The following is a 26,567-nucleotide window of genomic DNA, read 5'->3' on the forward strand; positions in this document are numbered from 1 at the left end:
CAGAAGTGAAATGTGCTGCTTTGATAAATGCTAATCGGCATTTTAGGGAGTTGATTCTTGGTGACATGTACTATAAGAATTTCCTTCTGCATGAGGGATTATGAGAAATAGCCCTTCTTTTTTAAAAAAAATTTGACAGATAGAGTGAGAGAGACAGAGAGAAAGGTCTTCCTTCGTTGGTTCACCCCCCAAATGGCTACTATTGCCAGAGCTATGCCAATCAGGAGCCAGGTGCTTCTTCCTGGTCTCCCACGCGGATGCAGGGGCCCAATGACTTGGGCCATCCTCCACTGCCTTCCCCGGCCACAGCAGAGAGCTGGACTGGAAGAGGAACAACCGGGACTAGAACCCGGCGTCCATATGGGATGCTGTGCTGCAGGCGGAGGATTAACCAAGTGAGCCACGGCGCCGGCCTCCCTTCTCTTTCCAGTACTGTCATACAGATAGCCACCTACCTACCTGTACTCAGTGAGGGAGTAACTAAACATCACAAGTACTTTCTCACCTGAGATGAAACCGTCTTTTCTTAGTAATCTCACTAATTTAACTCCTTAACTTGTTAACGTTTGAGAACAAAAAGAGTTCTTTATTTTGCCAAAGTTCTGAGCTATCTGTCAGCTTGTCTTATCTTTCTGAGTTTGCACTCTGGCCATGGACAAGGTCCTGTCCATTCCTGGGATGGGTTCTCTACGATATGCTCCAGCTACTCACTATAGGAACTTAAAACTGCTTTTAAAAAGAATGAAGGGGGAAATTTAAATTTTCTACAATTTCACCATTTAGAAAAAGAAGCATTAACATTTTGATATATTTCTTATTGATATTTCTAATATATGTATTTTCTTTTAACAATGTACTGTATATAGAATTTTATATGCTATTATTGCCACTAAAATTTTTATTGTAGGCTTCTTATGCTCTAAAATATTTTCCAAAATCAAAATATTTATTTGCATACTGGTCTTTAATATAGATGGACCAAAAGATACTTTGTACTTAAATAAAATATTTTTTTCTATTAAGTTCACACTTCTTTAGAAAAGCATAGTAATAATAAAACTATGGATCTAATTCCTATTCCATGGCTATGTCTCTGTGATCCCAATATCCAGCTTAGCCCATCACTGGAAACCATCAGTGTGACAGTGAATGAGTGTGTTAACGCTCCTGATTTCCAGTCTGATAAAACTAAGGTCAGGCCTCTCTTCTTTGTACTGCAAGATCTGTTTTAACATACATGCCACTGTCTGTCTTCCTTTTCACTGACTGTATTTTGCCAAAATTAACTCTAAGCTTGTATTGTTAACTACATCTTCTTAAGCTTTGAGAAATTTGTCTTATTTTTTACTTACTATCTGCTAGTTCCTCTGCCTACAAATTTTACTTCCAGTCATCCTAAGAACAACAAATCCTAGTAACCTTCCTTTGATTTTGCTATCATTTGAGCTGTTCTCCAGCTTTCTTCCTGTTCTTCATAACTTGATCCTAAAATAAAAGGAAGCTTCAAAAAGTTCATGGAAATTTGCATTATCTTTAGAAAAATTATTTATTTTCACTTTTCTTGAAAGGCAGGGAGACAGACATAGAGAGATTTTCCATTCACTGGTTCATTCCTCAAATGCCTACTACAGCTGGGGCTGGGCCAGGCTGAAACCATGAGCCATTTGGTTTTCCTGTGTGGGTGGCAACGACCCAAGAACTTGAGCCATCATCATCTGCTGCCTCCTGGGATGCTCATTAGCAGGAAAGTGGACTGAACTGGCACTCAAATCAGGCACTTCAGTATGGGCACTCCAATCAGCCTCTTAACCACTAAGCCACTCACCCACCCCATATTGTCTTTTAATTTCATTTTCCATGAGCTTCCTGAATCCCCTTGATGTAAGCTTGCAGTCACGCACTGCCTCTATTCCCTCACTCTTAAACTCAGTCACTATTCTTCCAAGCCTCCCATTCGTCAATCAGGCATCTGTCCTGAGCACTTTATTTCTTTTTCTTCTTTTTTTTTTTACAGGCAGAGTGGACAGTGAGAGAGTGAGAGAGAGAGAGAGAGAGAGGCAGAGAGAAAGGTCTTCCTTTGTCGTTGGTTCACCCTCCAATGGCCGCCGCGACCAGCGCGCTGCAGCTGGCGCACCGCACTGATCCGAAGGCAAGAGCCAGGTGCTTCTCCTGGTCTCCCATGGGGTGCAGGGCCCAAGCACTTGGGCCATCCTCCACTTCACTCCCTGACCACAGCAAAGAGCTGGCCTGGAAGAGGGGCAACCGGGACAGAATCTGGCGCCCCGACTGGGACTAGAACCCGGTGTGCCGGCGCCGCTGGGTGGAGGATTAGCCTATTGAGCTGCGGCGCCGGCCCTGAGCACTTTATTTCAACAGATCTGTCAAAGGGTAACTTTTTTTTTAAAGATTTATTTATTTATTTGAGAGGCAGTATTACAGACAGACAGAAAGGTCTTCCATCCGCTGCTTTCACTCCCCAAATGGCTGTAATGGCTGGAGCAGGGCTGATCTGAAGCCAGGAGCCAGGAGCTTGTTCTAGGTCTCCCATAGGTGCAGGGGTCCAAGCACATGGGCCATCTTCTACTGCTTTCCCAGGCCATTAGCAGAGAGCTAGATTGGAAGAGGAGCAGCATCCATATGGGATGATGGGGCTGCAGGCAGAGGCTTTACCTACTATGTCATAGCCCTGGCCCCTCAAAGAGTAACTTTTCAGATGCCACATCAACTTGGTACCTTCATCCTCAACTACAGAAGCACCTGCAACACTCCAGAGACCACTGCCTCCTTTATCAAACATTTCATTAATTGGCAAAAAAGCCATCGCAGGAAGTCTTTAGGTTTTCGTCCCTCCTTTTGAAACTCACTTCGGGCACATGTAGGGGCATAGCAAGTAAAGCTGCCACCTGTGATGCTGGCATCCCATATGGTGCTGGTTTGAGTCTCAGCTGCTCCACTTCTGATCCAGCTCCCTACTAATGTGCCTGGGAAAGCAGTGGGAGATGGCCCAAGTGCTTGGGACTCTGCCACTTACATGGGAGACCCTGAGGAACCTCGTGGCTCCTTCGGCCTGACCCGACCTCAGCCATTGCACCCATTTGGGGAGTGAACCAGTGGATGAAAGATCTCTCTCTGCCTCTTCCTCTCTCGCTGTAACTCTGACTTTCAATTAAATATATAAATCTTAAAAAAAGGAAACTCCCTTAAATGCTAATTTCTTTGGATCATATTTCCCAAACCTCAATATGGCACTCTCCCTGATGTACTTCTTAATCCCTTGTTATGTATACACTTCATCTCCTGGCAAACTTGAGCACTCTCATGGCTTTTATTTGGCCATCTCTGTTTCGAGAAATTCCAAGCCTATATTTTTGGCCTCTGATATTTTTAGCATCCAATGTCTACTACCCGCAAAACACTATATCATTAGTAGTTCAAATTTGATATTTAATAATATCCTTACTAATTTCTTTAGTTCAGAGGTTATTTCCATTTTTCCCTAGTCATAATCTTTGTTTTGAGTTCTAATTTCCACCTGTGTTAAAGAACACATAAATTAACAACTACTTATACATTTTCTCTTTTGCTAGATCAATTATAGAAATTATAAAGGTAGGAAGTCTATATTAATAATATTATACCCTCACAGGACACAGGCCCCTCGACACCACCCATTTCAGTGTATTTCATTTTACCATGACATATTACGATGCCTTAGCTTAACACATAGAACTGTTTCCCCAAACATGATTGAGAATGATACTAGCATTGTGAATTTAGCATCTCATTGGGTGGGAGAGATATTATGAATAATTTTTAAATGTCAGAAAAATAAGTTTAATGGCAGCATTAAATAGTATTAGTTAAAAGTAAGTTACAATTAAACTAACTTGAATGTGACCTCACAAATTGTCATACACACTTAGCACCTGAATAAAAATAGCATGCAAACCCCAAGCAAAAAAAGTGTTATTTTTAGGATGACTGAACTACTGAGACTACAAAAAAGTTTTGTTTTCAATATGTTGTATTTATGAGCCTATCTCTATCTTTCAAGTTCAAAGAGAAATGAGGTAGCATATTTTACTTTCTAGAGACACAAGTTGAAAAGTTCACCTGGAATATGCTTCTTTGGTGGTTCTGAATGATAAAAGTCAACAATACACTTACAAATTTGTATCCTTAATTCAGAACTTTGTATTTTCATTAAATCACCTGCCAGAAAGAAAAATAAGTGCTATTTAATAACACTGTCATAAGTTTACTTGCAAATTTAAGCATCAAATATTAACATTATGATTATTAAATATATTCTTATCAGGGATACAAATTGGGTCATGTGTAATTTTATATGTGTATGTATATGTGTATTTCTTCCTCCTAGGAAGAAAAGAATGATTAATAACATAAATGCTGGAGGGACTGTGTATTATCACCCTTTTGGCAAGATGTAGATTAGTAGTTTTTCTCCCTAACTAGAGTCAGTAATTTGTATCCTTCACTTAAGAGATGTAACAAGTGAGCTTTGCTTTTCTATTTGCTGGCAGACTGGAAGGGAGCAAATTTCTAGGTAGTCTTTGCCCAACAGGTTCGTTATCTGGGTGGTACTGAGGAAATGGAAGGTCCCTTTACTATCTAAACTACTATCAAATTGGCTCCAGCCTATTATTTCAAGCTGGATTGCATTTATTCTGTTGAAGTCCTAGAAGTATTCCAAAGGAAACTGAAAATGATGTGCAAACTCTGGAAATGATCCATGCCCATTGGATTCCTGAGGACAAATGGAGTCGCTGGCATCAGCTTTAGAAACGAAAGGGATCCAGTTGGATTCTATGAGAGTAAATGAATGATTAGGTGTTTCCTGAAGATTTGAGTTTTGTCTTAGACTTTGAATAATGTTTATCTCTGGAGGAGAGCGAGTGAGAAGGTAAGGAGATGGAAGGAGGGGACACAAAGCAATGCCTTGTTAACATTTTTATTATTTATTTTTTAAAGACTTACTTATTTACTTGAAAGAGTTTTACACACACACACACACGCACACACACAGAGTCTTCCATTTGCTGGTTTGCTCCCTAGATGGTTGCAACAGCCAGGGCTGGTCAGGCTGAATCCAGGAGCCAGGAGCTTCCTCCAAGTCTTCCACATAGGTAGCAGGTGCCCAAACACTTGGGACACCTTCTGCTGCTTTTCCCAGGCCATTAGCAGGGAGTTGGATCAGAAGTGGAGCAGCCAGGACACAAATAGGAGCCCAAATGGGATGCAGGGGTTACAAGTGGTGGCTATACGTGCTACACCACAGCTCTGGTCCCATGGTATGTCTTACTCTTACTTAGAGTTCAGCACAATCCATCTGCAAAAGATACCACTTTAAAAATGACAATTTCGGCCGGCGCCGCGGCTCACTAGGCTAATCCTCTGCCTGCGGCGCCAGCACACCAGGTACTAGTCCTGGTTGCTCCTCTTCCAGTCCAGCTCTCTGCTGTGGCCCCGGGAGTGCAGTGGAGGATGGCCCAGGTCCTTGGGCCCTGCACCTGCATGGAAAACCAGGAGAAGCACCTGGCTCCTGGCTTCCGATCAACGCGGTGCGCCGGTCGCAGCGCGCCGGCCACAGCGGCCATTGAAGGTTGAACCAACAGTAAAGGGAAGACCTTTCTCTCTGTCTCTCTCTCTCTCACTGTCCATTCTGCCTGTCAAAAATAAAAAAAATATTTAAAAAGTGACAATTTCAAGATTATTTTTTAAAAATATTTATTTTATTTACTTCAAAGACAGAGTTACAGAGAGGGGTAGAGACAGAGAGAGAGGTCTTCCATCCGCTGGTTCGCTCCCCAGATAGCCACAATGGCTGGAGCTGTGCCGGTCCGAAGCCAGGAGCCAGGAGCTTCTTTCGGGTCTCCCATGCGGTGCAGGGGCCCAAGGACTTGGGCCATCCTCTACCGCTATCCCAGGCCATAGCAGAGAGCTGGATCAGAAGAGGAGCAGCCGGGACTAGAACCGGCACCCATATGGGGTGTTGGCGCTTCAAGCCAGGGCTTTAATCTGCTGCGCCACAGCACCGGCCCCTCAAGATTATTTTCTTAATTTAATCTTTTGGACATTTCTTTTGAAATCGCAAAAAATCACTGTTTAGGTTTTGAAAAACTTTAACCAACAAGAGCAACTACACTTTTTTTCGACAAAAGTACTGAAATGTGCAAGGTTATAGAAAATTCTAGGATTTCCCAATTGCTTCTCCACCTTTTTAACTCCTGTAAATTTACATAATGCCTTATTGATTTCCGTTTTATAATTCTGGGGCTCAGTAACAACTTCTTCCCTCATCCATTTCCAGAACTTTGCCCCTGAGTCTGAAGAGTTACAGACAGAAGAGTCACAGAGCTTCTACCTTTAGAAGAAAGCATGATTTGACTTACTTGTTCACAGTAGAAACTGGAAGGTATTAGGAAATATCATGCTAGCCTTTGTTAAACATTTCATACTGTGTACAATTATTTTAAACTCAGGTTTCTAGCAATTAAGAAAATAAGGAATAGTAGTACTTGCAGTCAGTACTTAGTGAAGGGAGCTTAGTTTAAGCTAAGAGTTCATTCTGCCCTCAAATGAAACAGCAACATGTTCTGTAGGCATCAGTAAGTAAGCAATGAGCAGGTGGATACTCAATAAGAAATGTGCCATGTATTTATCATACAAATGTCTGCTCATACAATTAAAATAATGGAGGGAACAGAAGAATAATTTTAGCAATAATTTACCAAGAAAAGCTACACTTTTAATCTGTTAACACTGCCACATCTTTTTTTGGGTTGGCTTTCTACTACACATTTATTGATGACAGAGATTCATGGAATTAAAATTTCCCACTATTTTTCAACCTGCCTGCTTCTTAACATTTCCTTCTCTAAGGGGCTGTGCTGTGGTGTAGCAGGAAAAGCCGCAGACTGCAACTCCAGCATCCTATTTTTTAAAGATATGAATATTTTTAGACTTTTTCATTTTTAAAAAATTTATTTATTTATTTGAAAGACAGAGTTACAGAGAGGCAGAGGCAGAGGCAGCGAGAGAGACAGAGAGAGGTCTTCCATCCTCAGGTTCCCTCCTCAGATGGCTGCAACGGCTGGAGCTGTGCTGATCCGAAGCCAGGAGCCAGGAGCTTCTTCCGGGTCTCCCACATGAGTGCAGGGGCCCAAGGACTTGGGCCATCTTCTACTGTTTTCCCAGGCCATAGCAGAGAGCTGGATCGGAGGTGGAACAGCTGGGACTTGAACCGGCACCCATTTGGGATTTGCCCACTTTGCAACAGCTTTACCGGCTATGCCAAAGCAAAGGCCCTCATTTTTTTAAAAAAAAGATTTATTTTATTTGAAAGGCAGAGCTATACACAAAGAGAAGGAGAGACACAGAGAGATCTTCCATTCTCTGGTTCATTCCCCAAATGGCCGCAACAGCCAGGACTGGGTCAGGCTGAAGCCAGGAGATTCTTTTAGATCTCCCACGTGGATGCAGGGGCCCAAGCACTTGGGCCATCCTCCACTGCTCTCCCAGGCTCATTAGCAGAGAGCTGGATTGGAAGTGGAACAGCCGGAACTTGAGCCAGAGCCTATATGGGATGCTTGCACTCCAGAAGGTGGTTTTACCTGCTGTGCCACAACCCAGGCCCCAATAAATCAATCTTAAAAAAATTTGTTTCCTTCTCTAATTCCTTGTGTTTATACAAATCTCCATGACACTTTCTCTTATTCTAGGCCAGAAAGTAGGTGAGCTCTAGGTAGTTCTTCTAAAACAACTAAAGTTGAAGACTATGAAACTTATTTAGATTTACCAATGGAAATGTTAAAAATAAAATGTTACAATAAAAATGTAAAATAAAGTATTAAAAATAAAATTGCTAAAAATAAAAATGCTTTTTACTCATTGAATAACATCTGTGCAAAGTAGAATGCTGAGATCATAACTAGCAAACAGCTTTTCTCTTTTTTTTTTTTTTTTTTAAATCATTGGGTCAGTCATGTATTTTTTATTTCCCTTTTACAAATAAAGACATAAATCAACCGACATGATGCAGGATTCGTTTGGGAACATGCTGTCATGTCTCAGGGGCTTACTCAAAGGGCTCAGGTTTCACTGATCTCTTTTCCTAGGAAACTATTATTTTCTTTCTCCAGAAAGTCAAGCAATCACTCAGGCATGAATTCCTACTTTTTTGTGCTTTTTTTTCAGACTTCTGTGTACAAACTACAGGTACCTGCATCTTTATGTGTACTTTGCCAAAGTTCTTCATGCACCACCATTTTATGATTTTTATTTAAAATTTTAGATAATTTAATGAACAATGAGGTCCTCAATGATTCTAGAAATTAAGTATTAAAGTTGTAAGCTGAAAACTTTTTGTTGCTGCTGGAGGAGGGGAACATATGCTTTCTGACTGAAAACAAATGTTAAATATTTCATCAAACTAAACAACACCAAGTCAATTAAGCATGAAGAATTATCTGCCAGTCTTTGCAATTTAGGAACATAGAACCTTGTTATCAAGAAACACCTACGCAGAAAACAAGTGCAGCATTATCACCAAGCACACTAGGATTAATTCCCAGCCGGAAAAGAAAGAGCGAGCCGAGACCTGGGCAGCAACTTTCTGTGAAGCTTAGTGGACTTACTGAAACAGCAGGCACTGGTACTTGTTAAACTCCCTCCCGTAAGGAAGCCTTAACGTACCGAGAAGTGCAATTGAATTGGCAGTATCTTCAGCATAAGTTACTTCATCCGACGTTTTCTTTTTCAAAAATGGCAGGCTTCAATAAGAATGAAGAATGTAAGACAATTTTTTTTAATGGAAGCATCTTTTGTAAAGAAGGGAAGGGAACAGTTTCTTTCTAAAGAATAAAATGAGAATAATATCCTGTTCTTTAGCCCTGGGGGAACTGATAGCTATAAATAAAAAAAGTATTTCTAACTGACCAGAAGAAAAACTGTTTTATAAAAGTGAAAAGAAATACATGTAAAAAGCATGGGTTAAGAAAGCTGTATCACATCTCATGAATAAATGACTTAGGAATTCTCTTTCTCATTGAGGGCAAAGCAATAATGAATTACAGCATAATTCATCAAAAGTTAGGAAGATAACAGTCTGATACAAAGACAGATCCAAGTTCACCTATAACTTAAAAACCGTGCAAGGGTTTTCTCTAAAGTTTTTCAAACTCTAGTTAATAGATTGGTGTCTGTTTGTTCTTAAAGGTCAGTGCCCTTTTCTTTGTTAACTGGATTAGGGACTGTCTACAAAGAACAGGATGCTTTGGGAGACACTAAGGAATTCAAGTTCAGTATCACTTATACTACAATTGCATATCACAGCTGTCAAATTCATAGTTATCTGAAAATAACTTATCTAACTATCATAAAAGATAAGGCACATAACCTGGGTCATTAGTCTGAACTTCAAAGGAGAGATAAAGTTATTTTTTTAAAACAAAATATAAACTGTTTTGGCATTTTGTGAATTCAAAATTTGAGTCTCCTGTGCTATGTAAAATACAATATATCCTATATATAGAATTTTTAAAAATATTTATTTATTTGAAAGAGATTTATTTCTCTGAGCTGGTTCATAAGTGGAGTAGCTGGGATTCCCACCCACACTTTGGTAAGGGGTCTGGGAATCCAAGCAGCAGCTTAACCCAAGGGCCACATGCTGGCCCCGGTCATCTAATAGTTAGGGAAACTGCTTGCCTTTTCCACATCTTGGTTTCATTATCAATGGATTTTTAGACATGCCTACCGCCTAGAATTATTGTAAGAATTAAAGTTTGCACTGCTGAGGAAGGCTCCCTGGGACTGTCTGACCACGTCCCCCTCCCCCTCCCCCTCCCCCTCCTCGCAGCCTCTTGTCCGCGGAGCTCTCAGGCCGTCAGCATATTCTGGGGTGAGAGCTGAGAGAGGGGGACTCCTGTCTGTGATGGGTGGAGTGGCTGTGTGGGCTCGCACCAGAGCTCACAGAGCAATACCAAAGTCTGGTTTGGATTGGGCAGGGTGGTCAGTAACCTTAGAGTATTTCCCAGGGTCCTGGGAGGGTGGCTCACTAATGCTGTTTTGGACATTAGTGTCCCAGTTTGGAAAGTTGCCATCAAACCTAGCCCCAAGCCCACACGGGGAACTCCAGCCTTGTCCCTCCCAGTGATTCTGTTGTAGAACATGGAGGCCTGGGCCTGACTCGGGTGGTGGGAGAAGGAGGTGGGAATCAAACCCAGCCATTCACCCCTGGAATTCTCTTAATTGAGTGAATTGACCTTTAAATGGAGCTGACTTGCAGCCAGAGCGGGCACAGGCCACAAGCTAAGGGGCCCGGTGAAGGGAACTTTAGAGCCATAAGGTCTGTTCCAGCCCCACTGGAGGCCAGAGGACTGGGGTCAGTCAGTGGAAGAGCAGTCGGCTGAATGTGTAAACTGAGTAAATATCTAAACTGTAGAAGTCACTTGTATGGGCCTTTGGGGCAATGGTTAAGTCATCTCTTGAGTGCCTGGGTTCAAGTCCCCGCTTACTTCTCTGTTCCAGCTTTCTGTTAATGCTGCCACCCACCCGGGAGTCCAAGATTAACTCCTGTCTCCAGGCTTTGGCCCTCCAGCCATTATGGGCATTTCTGGGCTGAACCAGCAGATGGGAGGTCTCTCACTCTTGAAATAAAAGTTTTAAAACAAAACAAAACAAAAAAATAAATTAAAGTTTTAAGTATTTCTAAGAGCATTTAGCAAGGTGCTTAGCACACACATTGTGAATGCCCCATAGATAGTAACTCTTTTGATTTAAAAAAATTACTTATTTGAAAGGCAGAGAGAGAGACCTTCCATCCGCTGGTTCCCACCCCAAATGGCTGCAATAGCCAGGGCCAGTCTAGGCCAAAGCCAGGAGCCAGGAACTCTGTCCTAGTCTCCCACATAGATTGCAAGAGCCCAAGTACTTGGGCCATCATTCACTGTTTTCCAGGCACATCAGCACGGAGCTGGATTGGAAGTGGAGCAATTAGGACTAGAACTGGCACTCCAATATGGGATGCAGGCATCACAAGTGGAGGCTTAATCCTCTGTGCCACAATGCAGGTCCCTAGAACTTTAATTTATGTCTTTCAAGGAAAAAATAACGAAGTTGGAAAATGGTCCTGAGAACTATCACAAGGTGAATGTAGAATACACAGGTCAAGCTGAATTTAGAGATGAATATTCAGAGGACAAGCTCTGAGAAGGACAAATTTATAAATGCCACAGAGGTTCATTTCTAGTGTTTTTAGAGTAAAATAGCAAATAATATATTACTTTATCTGACTATTCTTATCTCTAAAGTGAAGAATTTTGAAACTAGTACTTTTCATCTTCAAATGTTTTCCTTTCCTACCACAGGAGAGAACCTACAAGAAGCAGCATCAGAAGAGTTTTTAACTAAAAAGGCTAAGTAAGAGTAGGCATTATACTTCTGATGCACTAAGGAAAACATGCTGCTCAGAAAACAAAACCAACAGGTTTGATTTTACTTTTTTATTCTCAATGTTTCTATCTTCTAAAAATGTCTTTAAAAGAATCGAATAAGGATAAGGTGTGGAGAAATGCAGGACAGAAGTAGAACTCAGGAAAGTAGAAAAACTGCAGAGCCACGTAGGAGCACTGGTGTTGAAAGTAAGGATTGTGTTTCCTTAGAACTTGCACAACCCTGAAATTTGAAAGTGTTGTACATAATAAAATCTCATGTCATCATAATAATAATTTTCAATTCATTCCTTGAAAGCAGGAGAGCAGTCATTTATTTTTCATGGCTCCTATGAAAAGTAGGGCATGATGCAAGCATTCAACAAATTATTCTTGATTATTTTATTCAGATTATCAAAAATAGTAAATTTTAGTGGCTATAAAATTTTAAATATTATTGCTGCTAAATCCCAAAAAACAAACAATGTTATTGAAGACGTTAAGTTGGTAGAAACACTTAGAAGATAAAATTGTCAGACAGGTTTATTTACAATGGCGGTTTCAATACATATCCAGGTTAGCCACTGTGTGGCAGCAAAGTAGCATAATGTATCGTAGTTTCCAGAATTGGTTGTAGAAACAAAAAAGTAGGGAGAATGGGATGTAGTATTTTTATCATTGTGACTTCTAATTTGCATTAAAAAGTGTAAGCCAAACATAATTGATAATTTATTCTTCATTCAAATTTATAAAATCAAATAAAACTTGACACAGAGCTTACTATTATCCTTGAGAGCCAAATTTTCTAAAGACAGAAAAAAAATAGACTGAAACAACACGTATTATCTAGAAATTTATTTAGTGAATTTTTAAAAATACTAAAATTCTTTTATTTAACTTAATACTTACCAATCACTTGACAGTAACTAACTACAAGAAAATATTTTAGTATGCTTACCATCTAATCTTTTGTGGCTAATGATCACAGGCTACTGTAAAACTGACAACCTCTGAAACAAACCGCTGGCCTCCAAGGATCAGCTGAGGCTTCCTGAGTCTATGTCACTCTGCTGCCCCATAATGCATAAACCTTCTGCGATACATAATAATAAAATACCACATTCTAATACAAGATCAAAGAAAGTCAACTTACCCACACAGTTGTAGGATATCATATGTAGATTCTATGAAACGGGGATGGTGTTCAATTTTTCCTGCACACAGATTAAGAATTTTAAATATCTGTGCCAAATCCCTTAAGGGCTTTAGTATCATTGGTTAAGAAATAAACAGTAAGATTAATATATTTATTAAAATAGTCCTTATAGCCCATCTGCCAAGAAAATCTATAGAATCCCACTTATTTTGTTCAATGTGGCAGATATTATTACAATTATTTTTATTTTCAAGTCTAAAGAAAATTTAGAACCATTTTAGAAGTATTATTTTGACTCAGTAATCTCACTCAATTTCTTCTTCTCACCCCAGTGTAGGACTAGATTACCAACTACAACACCACACACTCAGTGGTTCAGTGATCTACTGTTGGCCATGAACAACACCACACTGCACAAAGTCACCTTAGTGATTAGATTCAATTATATCCTTTCTCTTCAACCTCCCACACATAAATACCTACCTCAAGGCTTATCTTATATTACCACATTATTTATTCAAGTTTAACTCAGACACATTTTCTTGTATTTAAGGTTTAAATTGGTTGGGACTTCATTTCATTTAAAACTAGCATGTAGGTGGGCACTTAGCCCAGCAGTTAACACAAGAGCATGTGTATGAGCTCGATACCCAGCCCTAGTTCCTGAGTCCAGCTTCACGCTCATGCACACCATGGGAGGCAGCAGTGACAGCTTGAGTAGTTGGGTCCTTGCCAACAAGTGGGAGACCTGGATTGAATCCCTGCTCCTGGCTTTGGCCCAGTGCAGATCAGGCCATGCCTCTGAGACTCAACCAGTGAATGGAGGCATTGTCTTTCTCACTCTTTCTGCTTCTCAAATAAACAAATAAAAAATTTAAAACTAATATGAAAGCAAACTGTAACCTCTCTAGACCTTCAGGTAAAAGTACCTTTTATTTTACCCTTTTAAATAACCCTTCTGTTGCAGAAATAAAATTTGTTGATTTTGTTTTACAACTAAGAAATCATGGTAGTTGTGACTTAAACGTCTTGGCTGAATCCTGCTACTTCTGGCCTCCTTCTAGGAGCTTCTTAGGAAAAGCTGGAAGAGCTGGGTATATGAGGACTTACATCTGTTAACTTCCTAGAGAAGTGATCAGACAGTGGTCTAACTTATCTTTGACAAGTTTTACAACTTCCTAAAGACAGCCTGCTACAGGCATTTAGAAATAGAGCCATCTGCCACCAGCTGTTTCACCTGAAGAAATCAACAGGAAATCACCTCCCTGGCTACCAGTAAATAGTGCTTAATATCCACAAGCCCTCACTGGTCCAACAGAGCCATAGAAAACCAGCTTGAAAATAACAGAAAAGATTTAGATGAACGTAGGAGGCACATTTTCCTGACGGGAAGCCTTGCGGTGCTTTGAACTGGAACAAGTTAATGCCAGAGGCCGCAGTCTTTAGACATGTCAGAGATGGTTTACATCAGTTCTGCTCCAAGTGTGGTATACAAGACACTGCCCATTCTGGAACTGTACTTACTAGCCTGTGGTAAGAAAGTCAGAGTGGGCATTTAAAAACTTTATAATAATCTGATATTTTTGTGGCACTTCTATTCTTTTTTTAAAAAAAGATTTATTTATTTACTTGAAAGAGTACAACACAGACAGAGGAGAGGCAGAAAGAGAGAGAGAGAGAGAGAGAGAGAGAGAGAGAGAGAGAGAGAGGTCTTCCATCTGCTGGTTCACTCTCCAGATGGCCACAACGGCCGGAGCTGCATCAATCTGTAGCCAGGAGCCAGGAGCCTCCTCTGGGTCCCTAACATGGGCACAGGGGCCCAAGGACCTGGGCCATCCTCTACTGCTTTCCCAGGTCACAACAGATAGCAGATCAGAAGTGGAGCAGATGGGACTTGAACTGGCGCCCAAACAGGACACCGGCACTGCAGGCAGCAGCCCTAATCACCATGCCACAGCGCCGGCCCCTGCAAATGGCTTTTAACAGCTGTAGCTGGGCCAGGCCAAAGCTAGGAGCCTGGAACTCCATCCCAATCTCTTGGGTGCAAGGACCCAAGGATTTCTTCCACTGGTTTCCCAGGTGTGTTAGCAGGGAGCTGGATTGAGAGTAGAGCAGCCGGGATAAGAACCGCTACCCATACAGGATGCCGGCATTGTTGGCAGCAGATTTACCCACTGCAACACAACACCAGATCCACTTTAATTCTGTTTCCCAATTACACAGGTTTTTTTTTTTTTTTTTTTTTTTAAAGAACAAAACAAAAAAATGGTTCTTCAGCACAGATAGTTTTGAGGTTTTGAGCCACATATTCTGACAGGGTGGCAGATTCTGCGGGGCTACTGCATTCACACCATGTTATGCAGATTATCCAGTACTTGCACATACATTGCCTCTTCTGATCTTACCAACCTCATGAAGTGTGATTATATCCTATCTTAGCAGGAAGGAGAAGTGAAGAAGCTTATCAAAGGTGCAAGTGCTCACACAAAGTGGTAGAATCACGACTTAGGCTCGGTCCTACTAACTACACCCACTGTCTTCCTAAATCTGTAGAAAGTGACATTATCCAAGAGTTAATCGTGCTACACGGTTTCTTCCATTTTATTTATATTCTCTGATAGAAAATAAAATTCTGTAAAAAAATACAAAAGGGGCCGGCGCCGTGGCTCACTAGGCTAATCCTCCACCTTGCAGCGCCGGCACACCGGGTTCTAGTCCCGGTTGGGGTGCCGGATTCTGTCCCGGTTGCCCCTCTTCCAGGCCAGCTCTCTGCTTTGGCAGAGAGTGCAGTGGAGGATGGCCCAAGTCCTTGGGCCCTGCACCCCATGGGAGACCAGGATAAGTACCTGGCTCCTTCCACCGGATCAGCGCGGTGTGCCGGCCGCAGCGCGCCAGCCGTGGCAGCCATAGGAGGGTGAACCAACGGCAAAGGAAGACCTTTCTCTCTTTCTCTCTCTCTCTCTCACTGTCCACTCTGCCTGTCAAAAAAAAAAAAAAATACAAAAGGTTACAGTATTTTTTACTGTAGACACAATAATGGCCACCTCAAAGACGTCCACGTCCTAAGCTAGGGAATTCACGTACATGCCACCTCACATGACGGAGATACTTTTCAGATGTGGTTATGGATTTCAGGATTATGCAGGTAGGCACAATGCAGTCACAGGGATCCTTATACAGGAAGGGGGGGGGGGCTGAGAAAGAGAAGGAAGTGTGATGTCATAAGCCAAGCTGAGAGTGATGCCAGCTGTGAGGAAGGTGATGAGCCAACGGATGCAGGCAGGAAGCCTCTGGACAGTGAGGCAGGCAAGAGAAAGGATTCTCCCCTGGAGTCTGCACAAGGAACCAGCCCTGCCGGTACCCTGACTGTAGCTCAGTGAGAGGAAGTTCACACTTCTGATCTCTAGAACTGTAATATACTGGCTTACATTGTTGTAAGTCACTAAATTTGTGTAACTGGTTGCAGCAGCAATAGGAAGCTATCAATTTTCTAGTAGAATTTCTCCAGTTTCAGAACAACCAAAATGAATACACATATATACATGCGAAGGATACAAGTCCATTCTGGTAATACTGCATCACTTTCTTGACAGATTTAAGTTGTTTTTCTTCTAAATCATCCTAAAACAAATGATCTATTTTAGCCATTCTGTGTTATTAAATCTGTTGATATATCTAACATTACAATAACAATTAACAATAAAGGAGGCCCCCTACAATTATCAAGTAGTTCTTAAATTACTATACCAGAAGCATTATAAATGTTTCCTGAAACAGTAAAAGCAAAAATAAACTGCCATTTAAATTTGATTGGGCAATTGAGAATTAAAACTAGGCTAACATAAAAGCAGTAATTACTTCCAGAAATAATATTAACAATACATGCAAAAGTATGAGAATTTTTTCTATGCAATGCACCAGATAAGCACTAACTACGTACATATTACTTCATTCATCTTCAAAACGACTTTATTAGGAAAATATTATTATTATTATTCTTTTCCAGAACAGGAAACATAAGCTGAATCACTGTTGATAACTTGTGCAAAAACACATAACTAAAAAGTGTTGGTGGGGACCAGTACTGTGGTGTACCGGGTAAAGCCGCTGCCTGCAGTGCCGGCATCCCATATGGGCGCTGCTTTGAGTCCCAGCTGCTCCACTTCCCATCAAGCTCTCTGCTATGGCTTGGGAAAACAGCAGAAGATGGCCCAGATCCTTGGGCCCCTGCACCCATTTGGGAGACCCGGAAGAAGCTCCTAGTTCCTGGCTTTGGATAGGTGCAGCTCTGGCCATTGTGGCCAATTGGAGAGTGAACCAACCGATGGAAGACCATTCTCTCTCTCTCTCTGCCTCTCCTTCTGTCTCTGTGTAACCCTTTCAAATAAAATAATAAATCTTTTTTTTTTTTTAATGATGGTATTAGGAGTCAAATTTGGCAATATGACTCCAGAAACCACTTTTTTTTTTTTTTTTTAACTTTTAAAACATGAAGTTCAGGGCTGGCATTGTGGTATAGTGCATAAAGCTGACACCTGCAATGTTGGCATCCCATATGTGTACCAATTCATGCTCTGGCTGCTCTACTTCTGATCCAGCTCCCTGTTGGGGGCCTGGGGAAGCAGTGGAAGATGGCCCAAGTGTTTGGGCACCCACATGGGAGACAGGGAGGAAGTTCCTGGCTCCTGGTTCCGGACTGGCCCAGCCCTGGACATTGCAGCTATCTGGAGAGTGAACCAATGGATGGCAGATCTTGCTCTCTCTTTCTGTTTCAAATAACATTTTAAACAGTTTAAAAGTTCAGTGTACTATATAAACCAAGTATCCTTAGTCAATCAAAAAAGCCAACCAACCCAAATTCCTGCACAGTGATGTTTTCTTTTTTTCTTTTTTTAAGATTTATTTATTTATTTGAAAGAGTTACACAGAGAGAAGAGAGGCAGAGAGAGAGAGGTCTTCCATCTGATGGTTCACTCTCCAGATGGCCTCAACAGCCGGAGCTGCGCCGATCCAAAGCCAGGAGCCAGGAGCTTCTTCCGGGTCTCCCACATGGGGGTAGGGGCCCAAGGACTTGGGCCATCCTCTACTGCTATCCTGGGCCATAGCAGAGAGCTGGACAGGAAGTGGAGCAGCCGGGTCTCGAACCGGTGCCCATATGAGATGCCAGCACTTAAGGCCACAGCATTAACCCACTGCACCACAGCACTGGTCCCTCAGTGATGTGTTTTCATGACTGAGTCTCTCTATCCTTTAAATCTTCATAAAACATTTATAAAAAGCTGTGGCATTATCTACGCTTTTCCCCCCTTTTTTCCCCCTCCAACCACACTTCATAACAAGCAATTAACAAATACTAGATGACCACTTCTCTACTCTTAAGATTCAATCTGTTTATATTACCTTCTCCATGCCTCCCTATGTGGCAAAATATATATATTCCCATGAACTTTTTACAGATCCCTTGTATATTTATCCTAAATTTAAACAGTCCTTGCATGTAAGATACATACTGTTTGAAATGTTTTCAACAAAAGGAGTTAAAAGATTTACAGTTGGTGGAATACATGTTACCATTCAGGGAAATAAAAGTTCATAAGTGATGTAGCTTACTCACGTTATCGGTTCCTTCAAGGAGTCTGATGACACGATTAAGGTCCATAGGTTTGAAAACACCCTAGAAAACACACAACTCCTAGTATTCTACATCATGGGAATCAAGAAAGTACATCAAACATACTACTTTTAGAGGGTATTTTCCCTCTGTAACTTGAGAATAATCTTATGACCATTAGACAGTAGGAAAAGTGAAAAGCAGATGAGATCTTACAGGAGCAAATAATTTTGGAAAAAAAAACATAAATCCTTCTGAATTCTGGTGTCATAACTGTAATGCTTAAAATTTCATTAGCTCTGAAAAGCCCATGAGCATGTGAAATAACAGCATTTGTGCTTTAAAAAATAAAAGTATCTGATACGTGCATACATTATGTTAAGTTTGCATAAGGAGATACATAGTAAGACCAGCTTCTAAACTATGGGTAGGAGACCCTCTTCTTTAATTAGGTACTCCCTCTCTCTTCTGGTACTAGCATTCCTCTACCCACTGCATTGGAAACAGGAACCTTTAAGATTTTACATCTCACTTTTCATTTCACATATTTCTTGAGACTACTCCTCTTCCTGATTTAGGCAGTCATCCGCTCTCACTCAGTTGCTAAGGTTTCCTGCTGCTCTCCTGGCATCCACTCTTGTACCCTTCAACACCATCCTTTATGGTCAAAATAATAAAACTCTAATCTGAACATGACCTGTCTAGCTCATGCGATGACTCATCACTAATACCATATCCCCGCTCCTCTGTTGTCCCTTATATTGTTGTAATCATATTCGCCTCCTTGGTTCATTCCCACAGGTCCTTCAAGATGAAGTCCAGGTGTCACTTCCCCGAATGATAAAAAAAAGGCTAGAAAAATGGTCTCTCCTCCGTGTCTCTACAGCACCCCACGTGTATGTGTATCTGCTGTAACTACAACCCTGTCACCTTGTTCTGAAAGGGCTTCCATGTTTTCCCCCCAACCACTCCATGCTCTCAAGTCTGCATAAGGACTAAAACGTTGTTCTTTGGCACCCCCAGCACCCAACACTGTGCCTGGCACACAGAATTGTTAGTTGCTCAACAAATGCTTAGAAAATGCCACCAAGAAGAGGCCATTTGATGATAAAGCTATCAGGTAAGGAACGAAACAAGAAATGCTACTTTCCAAATGAGTGACTTATGGAGATACAGAAGTCTCCAGTTGTAAATGCTGCTTTGGTTATATTTATTTCAAAGATTAATTCTTTATTGAGTAGTATTTTCTTTTCAATTTAAGTATTATGTTAATATCACTTGTTCCCATTGCATGAATTAAGCTATTTCACATTAACTCTTTGTTTTTTTTTCACATTAACTCTTATTTTAAAATAACTGGGGCCAGCGCTGTGGCATAGTGGGTAAAGGCCACCGCCTGCAATGCCAACATCCCACCCATATGGATGCTGGTTCAAGTCAGGACTTCTCCACTTCCTTTTTTTTTTTTAATTTTTTTAAAGATTCATTTATATTCATTCAAAAGACAGAGTTACATAGACAGGTAGAAAGGTCTTGCATCTGCTGGTTCACCCCCCAAATGGCTGCAATAGCTGAGGCTGAGCAGATCTGAAGCCAAGAGCCAGCCAGGAGATTCTTCCAGGTCTCCACCATGGGAACAGAGGCCCAAGGACTTGAGCCATCCTCTGCTGCTTTCCCAGGTGCATTAGCAGGGAGCTGGATCAGAAGTGGAGCAACTGGTACTCGAATGGGCACCCAAATGGGATGCTGGTGCTGCAGGTTGGGGATTTAACCCACTGTGCCACAGTGCCAGCCCCATGCTCCACTTCCAATCCAGCTTTCTGGTATGACCTGGGAAAGCAGAAGATGGCCCAAATCCTTGGGCCACTGCACTCGCATGGGAGACCTGGAAGAGGCTCCTGGTTCCTGGCTTTGGATTGGCCCAACTCCCAAAGTTGTAGCCATTTGGGGAGTGAACTAGTGGATGGAAGACCTCTCTCTGTGCTTCTGCCTCTCTGTAACTCTGCCTTTCAAACGAATAAATAAATCTTTAAAAAAAAGAAGAAGAAGAAATATTGGCAGAAAGAGGGACATGAAACACGTGATGATTATGCTTCCCAAGTCAACCACAGAGGATGACCTGCTGCTCTCCAGGGTGACAACCTCCAGGGTAGGTCAGAAGCCTTCCTCGTCCCTCTTCATCCACGGTAAAGCTCCCTGCCTCCCCAGGCTCTGCCTACAGCAAGTGACGGCAGCTGATGGTCTGTGTTCCCATTTGTGTGGTCTTCATTTATCTCCGCTAAATTCAGCCAGAAGAACGTGATGATAAAACTATCATTTTGTTGGCTTGGTGGAGACTGAACTAGAGAGGATCAGACTGCGGGAGGGAGTCTAGTTGGTAACTCTGGGTTTTTACTAGGGTTTTGGCAACTAGAATAGACAACAGCGAATGGAGCTGAATCATCAAAGAAGCAGAATCAGCCGGACTGAATGACTGATGGGACACAGCGGGAAAAGAGGGAAGGTAAGGGTGACTTCACAGCTTGAGGGTCATACAAAAGACACAGGCAATGCTGGAGGAAGCGGCTTGTGCTGGGGGTGACTTACATCTGCGACAAGCTTCTGAATCATAGACTTAAGCAGTAATTGAAGATTTTGAGTAAAAAAGATCAACTAATCACAAATACATATTTATTCTACAAATATTTATTGAGTGCCCATACTGTGTTTGGCAGTTCTAATGGCAAAAGACACAGGCATGATTAAAATGTTCACAATCTGCTTCTATAAGAAACTGGCATGCTTTGGGGGAGACAGGTGAATAAGTTGTATAGCACAGGACAAGATGATAACACTGCAGAAAATGAAGGGGGTGGGAAGTGCTGGGGAGCTGGGAGTACGATTTTACACCCAGTGGCCAGCGAAGGACTCGCAGAGAGGTAAGGGTACCAAAGAGAAGACTTCCAAACAGTGGGCAGAGCAAGTGCAAAGGCCCCGAGGCTGGGACACTTGGCCTCATTGAAGAGAAGCCAAGGGTCAAAAGGCCTGGAGCATGGAAGCCTTTCTTAGCTAGGACTTAACTTTATACCCTGAGCTTAGAATGGAGAAGTTCTGGGAAGGACACAGAACGACCAAGATATCTAAGGCGGCTTCGACAAGTTCAGGGCCAGTGAAACTAAAAGCTAAGTTGATTTTGGTGAAGTTATTTTGAAATCCGTGCAGTTATTTTCATAATTTGGATTTTTCATGAATTTTTGAAGACTCCTTTGTATTTCCTACTCTTAAGGAACACATATTCTGGTGGGAGAGACAAAAACTTAGACAAATGAAACAGTGACCAATGTAAAATAAGCGACAGTAGGTAACAGAATGTGTGACTCAGACCTAGGGCGATACCCAGTCATGAGGATCCAAGTAAGTGGGAAGTGTCACCCAGGGAGCTGGAGCTTCTAAAATCATTTGGGCCTAGAAGCTCAGGACGCCTCTGGAATTCTTAGTATTTCCAGTGGCTTCCAGGATGTGAGAGTGAGACTGGATCGCGCTGAAACAACACTTGCTGTCATCCAGATACCCATCTGTTTTCCTTACCTCAGCAAAGATGTTTCTAAGTGGCAGTGAAGATTCAAGAATTTAGGAATGACACTTTGGCTGCCTATGTCTTTGACAGCTTTGTATCAGCTTCCTTATTACAGACCTAAAACTTAACTGTTTCAGTGACCCTACACCAAGCTTCTATATTTGAAGAAATAGGCTTGACCGTTGTTACCTAAGGCAATGGATAAAATGTGCAAGTTACTTTGCATGCTTTTAATGAGTATTTCACTTCTTCTTTAACTAGTATTGATATTTGTGTTTTTCATGGAAATAACTGTGTAGGAGACAAAACCACAAATTACATTTGCAGGATATTGGATTTTTCTTACTTAACTAACTTTGGAGTGGCTGTAGATGGAATTGTGGAAAACAGAAATCTGGATTATGAATTGAAGCTAGTAGTCGATAAGGAAACAATAGTTAAGGAATGTGGAATTTTGGATTTTATCTTTTGTTTCATGTTGTGATTTTCACAGAAAGGTATTCATTCATTCTAAATACTCTATCTTCCGATTTTCTAAAAATTTGTATAACAGTTCCTAAGTGTAATGATTAGAAAACCTTTTTAACATGGCTTACTGGGCCAGCATAGCAGTGCAGCAGATTAAGTCGCCTCTTGAAATGCCAGCATCCCCTACCAGAGTGCCCACTGGAGTCCTGGCTGCTCTGCTTCTGATCCAGCTCCCTGCTAACACGCTTGGGTAAGCAGCGGACAACAGCCCAAGTGCTTGGGCCCCTGTCATCCACATGGGAGACCTGGGTGGAGTTCCTGGCTCCTGGCTTTGGCCTGGACTGACCCTGGTGAAGACATCAGGTGGGTGAACCAGCAGATGAAAGATCTCTCTCCTTTCCCCACATCTCAGTCTCTGTCTCTGCCATTCAACCTTTCAAGCAGATAAAAATAAATTTAAAATAAACATGAGAAATTTTTAAAAAAATATCTAAAAATTACCTGTTACACTTTCCAGGTGTCAAAACAACAAAATAGTACCAGAATTTTGGTGGTCTCCACTTTTTAAAGATGAAGCTACTTGGCTGAAAGGCTGAACGATGGATGGGGAGATTCTGAGATTTCCATCCGCTGGCGCACTGCCCGGATGCCTGCAGCAGCTGGGCCAGGTGGAAGCCAGGAGCCCCGACCTCCATCCAGGCCTCCCATACAGGTGGCGGGGACTCAAGTACTCGACCCATCATCTTCTGCTTCCGAGGTACGTGAACAGGGAGCCGGCTCCGAGGCGGAGCAGCCGGGACTCCCACCCACACTTGGACAGGGGGTCTGGACATCCCAAGCAGCACCCGCTTAACCCACGGGACCACAACGCTGGCCCTGGTCGTCTGCTTGCCTTTTCTGTCATCTGTAGATTTTCTCTTACGCCAACACATGAAAATGAAGAACCATACAGTTTCCCCAGCTCAGCCACCTACCTCTCCAGTGCCTGGGAGCGGAGCGGCACCGTCGGGCGTCCCTGCAGCCGGGGGGAGAGCAGCGGTCTCCGGCGTGGAACACCGCCACCTGCACCGCTGGGGCCCCCGCGCCCCCATAGCGCGGCCGCCCCGCGTCACCGCGCGGACGTCGGGGCCCCGGGGGGAGCTCGGCCCACTCCCCGCAGCACGGGAGGTCCCCGTGCGGGCAGCCGGCCCCTCGCGGGAGCTCCCCAGGGCTCGGGCGCCCGGCGCCGCTGACGCAGCCCGGATCCCCGGGGCGGCCCCTCTCGGTCAGCGCGAGGCCGGGCAGGATTCCTCCACAGGATCCCTGGATCCGGGGGCACCGCCGCGCCCCCTCCCCCGGGAGAGCCCCAGTGTGAATGAAACTAAGGGCCTGCGGTCTCTAAACGCCTGGGCCCGGAGGGTCCCCGGGCGCCGTCTCTCCGAGGACCGCGAAGCCAGCGCGAGCCGGAGTTCCGCTCTCCACGCCTCAGCGACAGCCCTGGACGGCGGGGACAGCGAGTTCGCAGTGGCGCGCGCCTCCCGGCTCCTCGGCGCCCACGCTCTCCGGACCACGGCGGCGGAACCCCGGGGGCTCCGACCCCACCACGCACACCGCCCGGTGACCGCCGCCGGCGGGATCCGCCGTCCCGCCGGCGCGCCGCGTCTCCTCCCGGCCCCCAGACCCCCGCCCGTACCTGCGCCTCCGCGTCCACCGTCGCCGCCCTCATCCCTGGCGTTTGGCGGGCACTGCTGGACTTCTTCCTGCCGCCGGGTTCCGGGGCCTCGGCCGTCGCCGCGGCCTCGCGGGCAGACATGTCTGGCGGCTACGGGATGCGGGGCGAGGTCCTCCTGGGCTTCTGCTGTGCGGGCGGCCGCGGGGCCCGAAGAGGCCCCACCACCAAGAAGAGAAAGCAGCCTGCCGGCCACTAGAGTCTAGAAAAGCCTCCCGGGTTTGGTGGCAGCCTCAGCCACCGCGATGCCCCCTGCACAGCGCCCACCTGGGGACCTCGACGCCCGCTAGCCGGCCGGTTGCTAACACAAGCGGCTGCGTTGCTAGGGGCGGGGCCAGAGGCGGTGACGCCTACGGAAAGCTGGAGAGCCAAACTACCTCAAAGGCCAATCTCTTCCTTCCGCTCTCGGAATGGCCGGTTTGCAGGTGTGCTGGAGGGAGGAGAGGGAGACCAGGTTACGCGGCGGAGGGGCGGTCCCTCAGGAGTCGAGCACGTTGTGGTGTTGGTAGTTCGGTGGCGTGGTGAGGGGAGGCTGTGGGTTACGTTGCAAGTGAAGTGATGAAGAGTGTGGAAAGCATACCCGTTTAGAAATGACCCGTCTCACCTACCTTGCCCAGCCTTTACGCCTCTTCTGCTCGGTAGCCAGGCGGACTGGGGACGGATAAGGCCTGCTACCCAGTGTTGAAAGGCTTTTGTCAAATATTGAGTCTAGGTAAGTTAGCCCTTGGAAGCCCACCTTTTGTCATCTATACAGGGGATTATTGAGAGGATTGAATGAGATGGCGGTGTTAAGTGGGACTTGGCATGGAATAAGGTCTGGTCAAGGTCTTCTCTTTTGGGGGTCGCGGGACGGCGTCAGGGAGTGATCCCAGCCTCGGCCGAAAGCTGCTGGGAGCTCCCCGGATCTGGCCTCCTCGACGCGCCGCGGGCGGGCCCCGCACTCTCCGGCCCGGCGTCCGGCACCGAGAGGGTTGCTGCAGAGGCCCCCAGCTCCCAGGGAAAGCCAGCCTACTTCCGGGAGGATGAAGAGGAGATCCACAGCCCTGCCATGCTCCCCGAGGCCCAGAATTGAGCCACAGTGGGTGGGGGCTGGTTTTTTGGCTATCAGGAAGTTTCAAGGAGCAGGCATCAACTGCAGAGTGGAGAAAGTGGGGACAGGGTGGGTTGGGGGGAGCTGGCATTGCCACGTATCCCAGGCTGGGGTTCACAGCATCACCCCTTTTTCCCTCATGCCGGGAGGAAGGAGTGAGGCAGGGAATTCCAACCATGCTATATCCAAATGCAATTAAGGGGTTGGGGGGGGGGTATCACCCTGTAGCCTGCATGCTTTATCTGAGGCCCCGCGTGCCAAATCTCTAGCTTTGCAAAGTCACCTGGATGGGGGAAGTTTTCCTTTGAAGGAAGGATATGGAATAATACTTCCCTAGCCAGGGTGAGAAGACTGGTTGTGGGACCAGATTCCTGGACCCAACCCCAAACCACTACGTCCTGTGGGAGGGACTTGGGAGTAAGGCAGGGTTTTCCACATCTTGTTTCCTCATAACTCGATCCTGGGACAGGGTGCTGGGAACTGTCCCAAGCAGTGGGTTGTGACGATCGGCAAAAAGGGTGGCTGGGGAACAGTCACAGACCTGCTGCTCCTGAGCTCACTCCTGACCCCATTCTGGGTCGATGTGATTTATTTATTTGCTCCCTTGGATAACTGCACCTTGGGTCCCACTTTCTCCAGGATGCCAACTGCACTATGTGCGAACGACGTATCTTGTGCATTTGAACTTTTTCTTAATATAAATAGTCTGGGTTTGTATTTTTGTATATTTTAATCAAAGGCCCTCATTCCTGCACTGTGTTCTCAGGTACATGAGCAATCTCAGGGATAAGTCCGCAGCAGCTCCAGGTCTGCACAGCAGGAAGGCTTTTTGTTGTTTTTATCACCATGGAGAGCAACTATTTGGAGTGCACAGCCTATTGAACTACCTCATTTTGCCAACTGGAGCTGGCTTTTTTGCCACAGTGTCCTCTTGAAACCCCCTCCACCTTGAAAATGTTTCAGGGAGATGAAGTGTTAATGGGGTTGTCCCATGATTGAGCTCCTCCTCCCGGAAGATTGAAAATGAGTCTGGACAAGAAAATGCAGAGAAGTCAGGCCATGCCAGCTGAAAGGACCAGAGAGGAAGCCATGGTCAAGGTTGCCTGATCCTAGGACACAGGTCTTTTGCTTCACTTAACAGAGCCATCCTTCACCAACCAGATTTAGGCGAGGCCCACTATGCACAACAGGGTGTGTGTGTTTGTGTGCACACATGCGTGTGTGAAAAATGGGAGCTGGTAAGGATGAGTTGAAGACCAATACCCTGTACCCATCCTGTGCTGTCCAGGGGTGAACATGAAGCAAGGACTAAAAAATCCTTAACCTTCCCAAATTCTTGGCTTCCAGGGAGACCCATAAGTGAGGGCCTCGGTGGTGGTGTCCGGAGCCAGTGTCCTGCCCTGTGACTTTAGTGATGACTGTGTCATGGTAACTAAAGGAAAAGGGGATTTCATGTACATGCTGAGAGATCACCGCAACCTACCTCATTGTGCTGAAACGGGACAAATGCATTAGAACGCATTGG

The 26,567-nt window shown here is 44.2% G+C and overlaps 1 protein-coding gene across 3 annotated transcripts in view; it reads right to left on the reverse strand.

The window, feature by feature from the left end:
- CFAP69 (cilia and flagella associated protein 69) overlaps positions 1 to 24,284 on the reverse strand; it is a 61,696-nt gene extending 37,412 nt beyond the window's left edge. Inside the window, exons 1-6 of one of the 3 annotated variants that reach the window (XR_016223183.1) lie at positions 23,917 to 24,284; positions 18,224 to 18,283; positions 16,165 to 16,230; positions 12,607 to 12,716; positions 8,716 to 8,792; positions 4,114 to 4,212 (exon numbers count right to left, since the gene is read on the reverse strand). Coding sequence is in view for 2 of the 3 variants with exons in the window: in XM_070059825.2 (XP_069915926.2) it covers positions 4,114 to 4,212; positions 8,716 to 8,792; positions 12,607 to 12,716; positions 16,165 to 16,230; positions 18,224 to 18,283; positions 23,917 to 24,036 (532 nt within the window). In the remaining variant the exon portion in view is untranslated. The remainder of the gene's footprint in view (positions 1 to 4,113; positions 4,213 to 8,715; positions 8,793 to 12,606; positions 12,717 to 16,164; positions 16,231 to 18,223; positions 18,284 to 23,916) is intronic. The other 2 variants (XM_070059825.2, XM_089316181.1) reach the window with 2 other exon arrangements.
- Positions 24,285 to 26,567: the final 2,283 nt, after the last annotated feature.

This window comes from Oryctolagus cuniculus, chromosome 16 (genome assembly GCF_051225735.1).
Source record: "Oryctolagus cuniculus isolate XC-2025 breed Fujian yellow rabbit chromosome 16, ASM5122573v1, whole genome shotgun sequence".
Classification (NCBI taxonomy): domain Eukaryota; kingdom Metazoa; phylum Chordata; class Mammalia; order Lagomorpha; family Leporidae; genus Oryctolagus; species Oryctolagus cuniculus.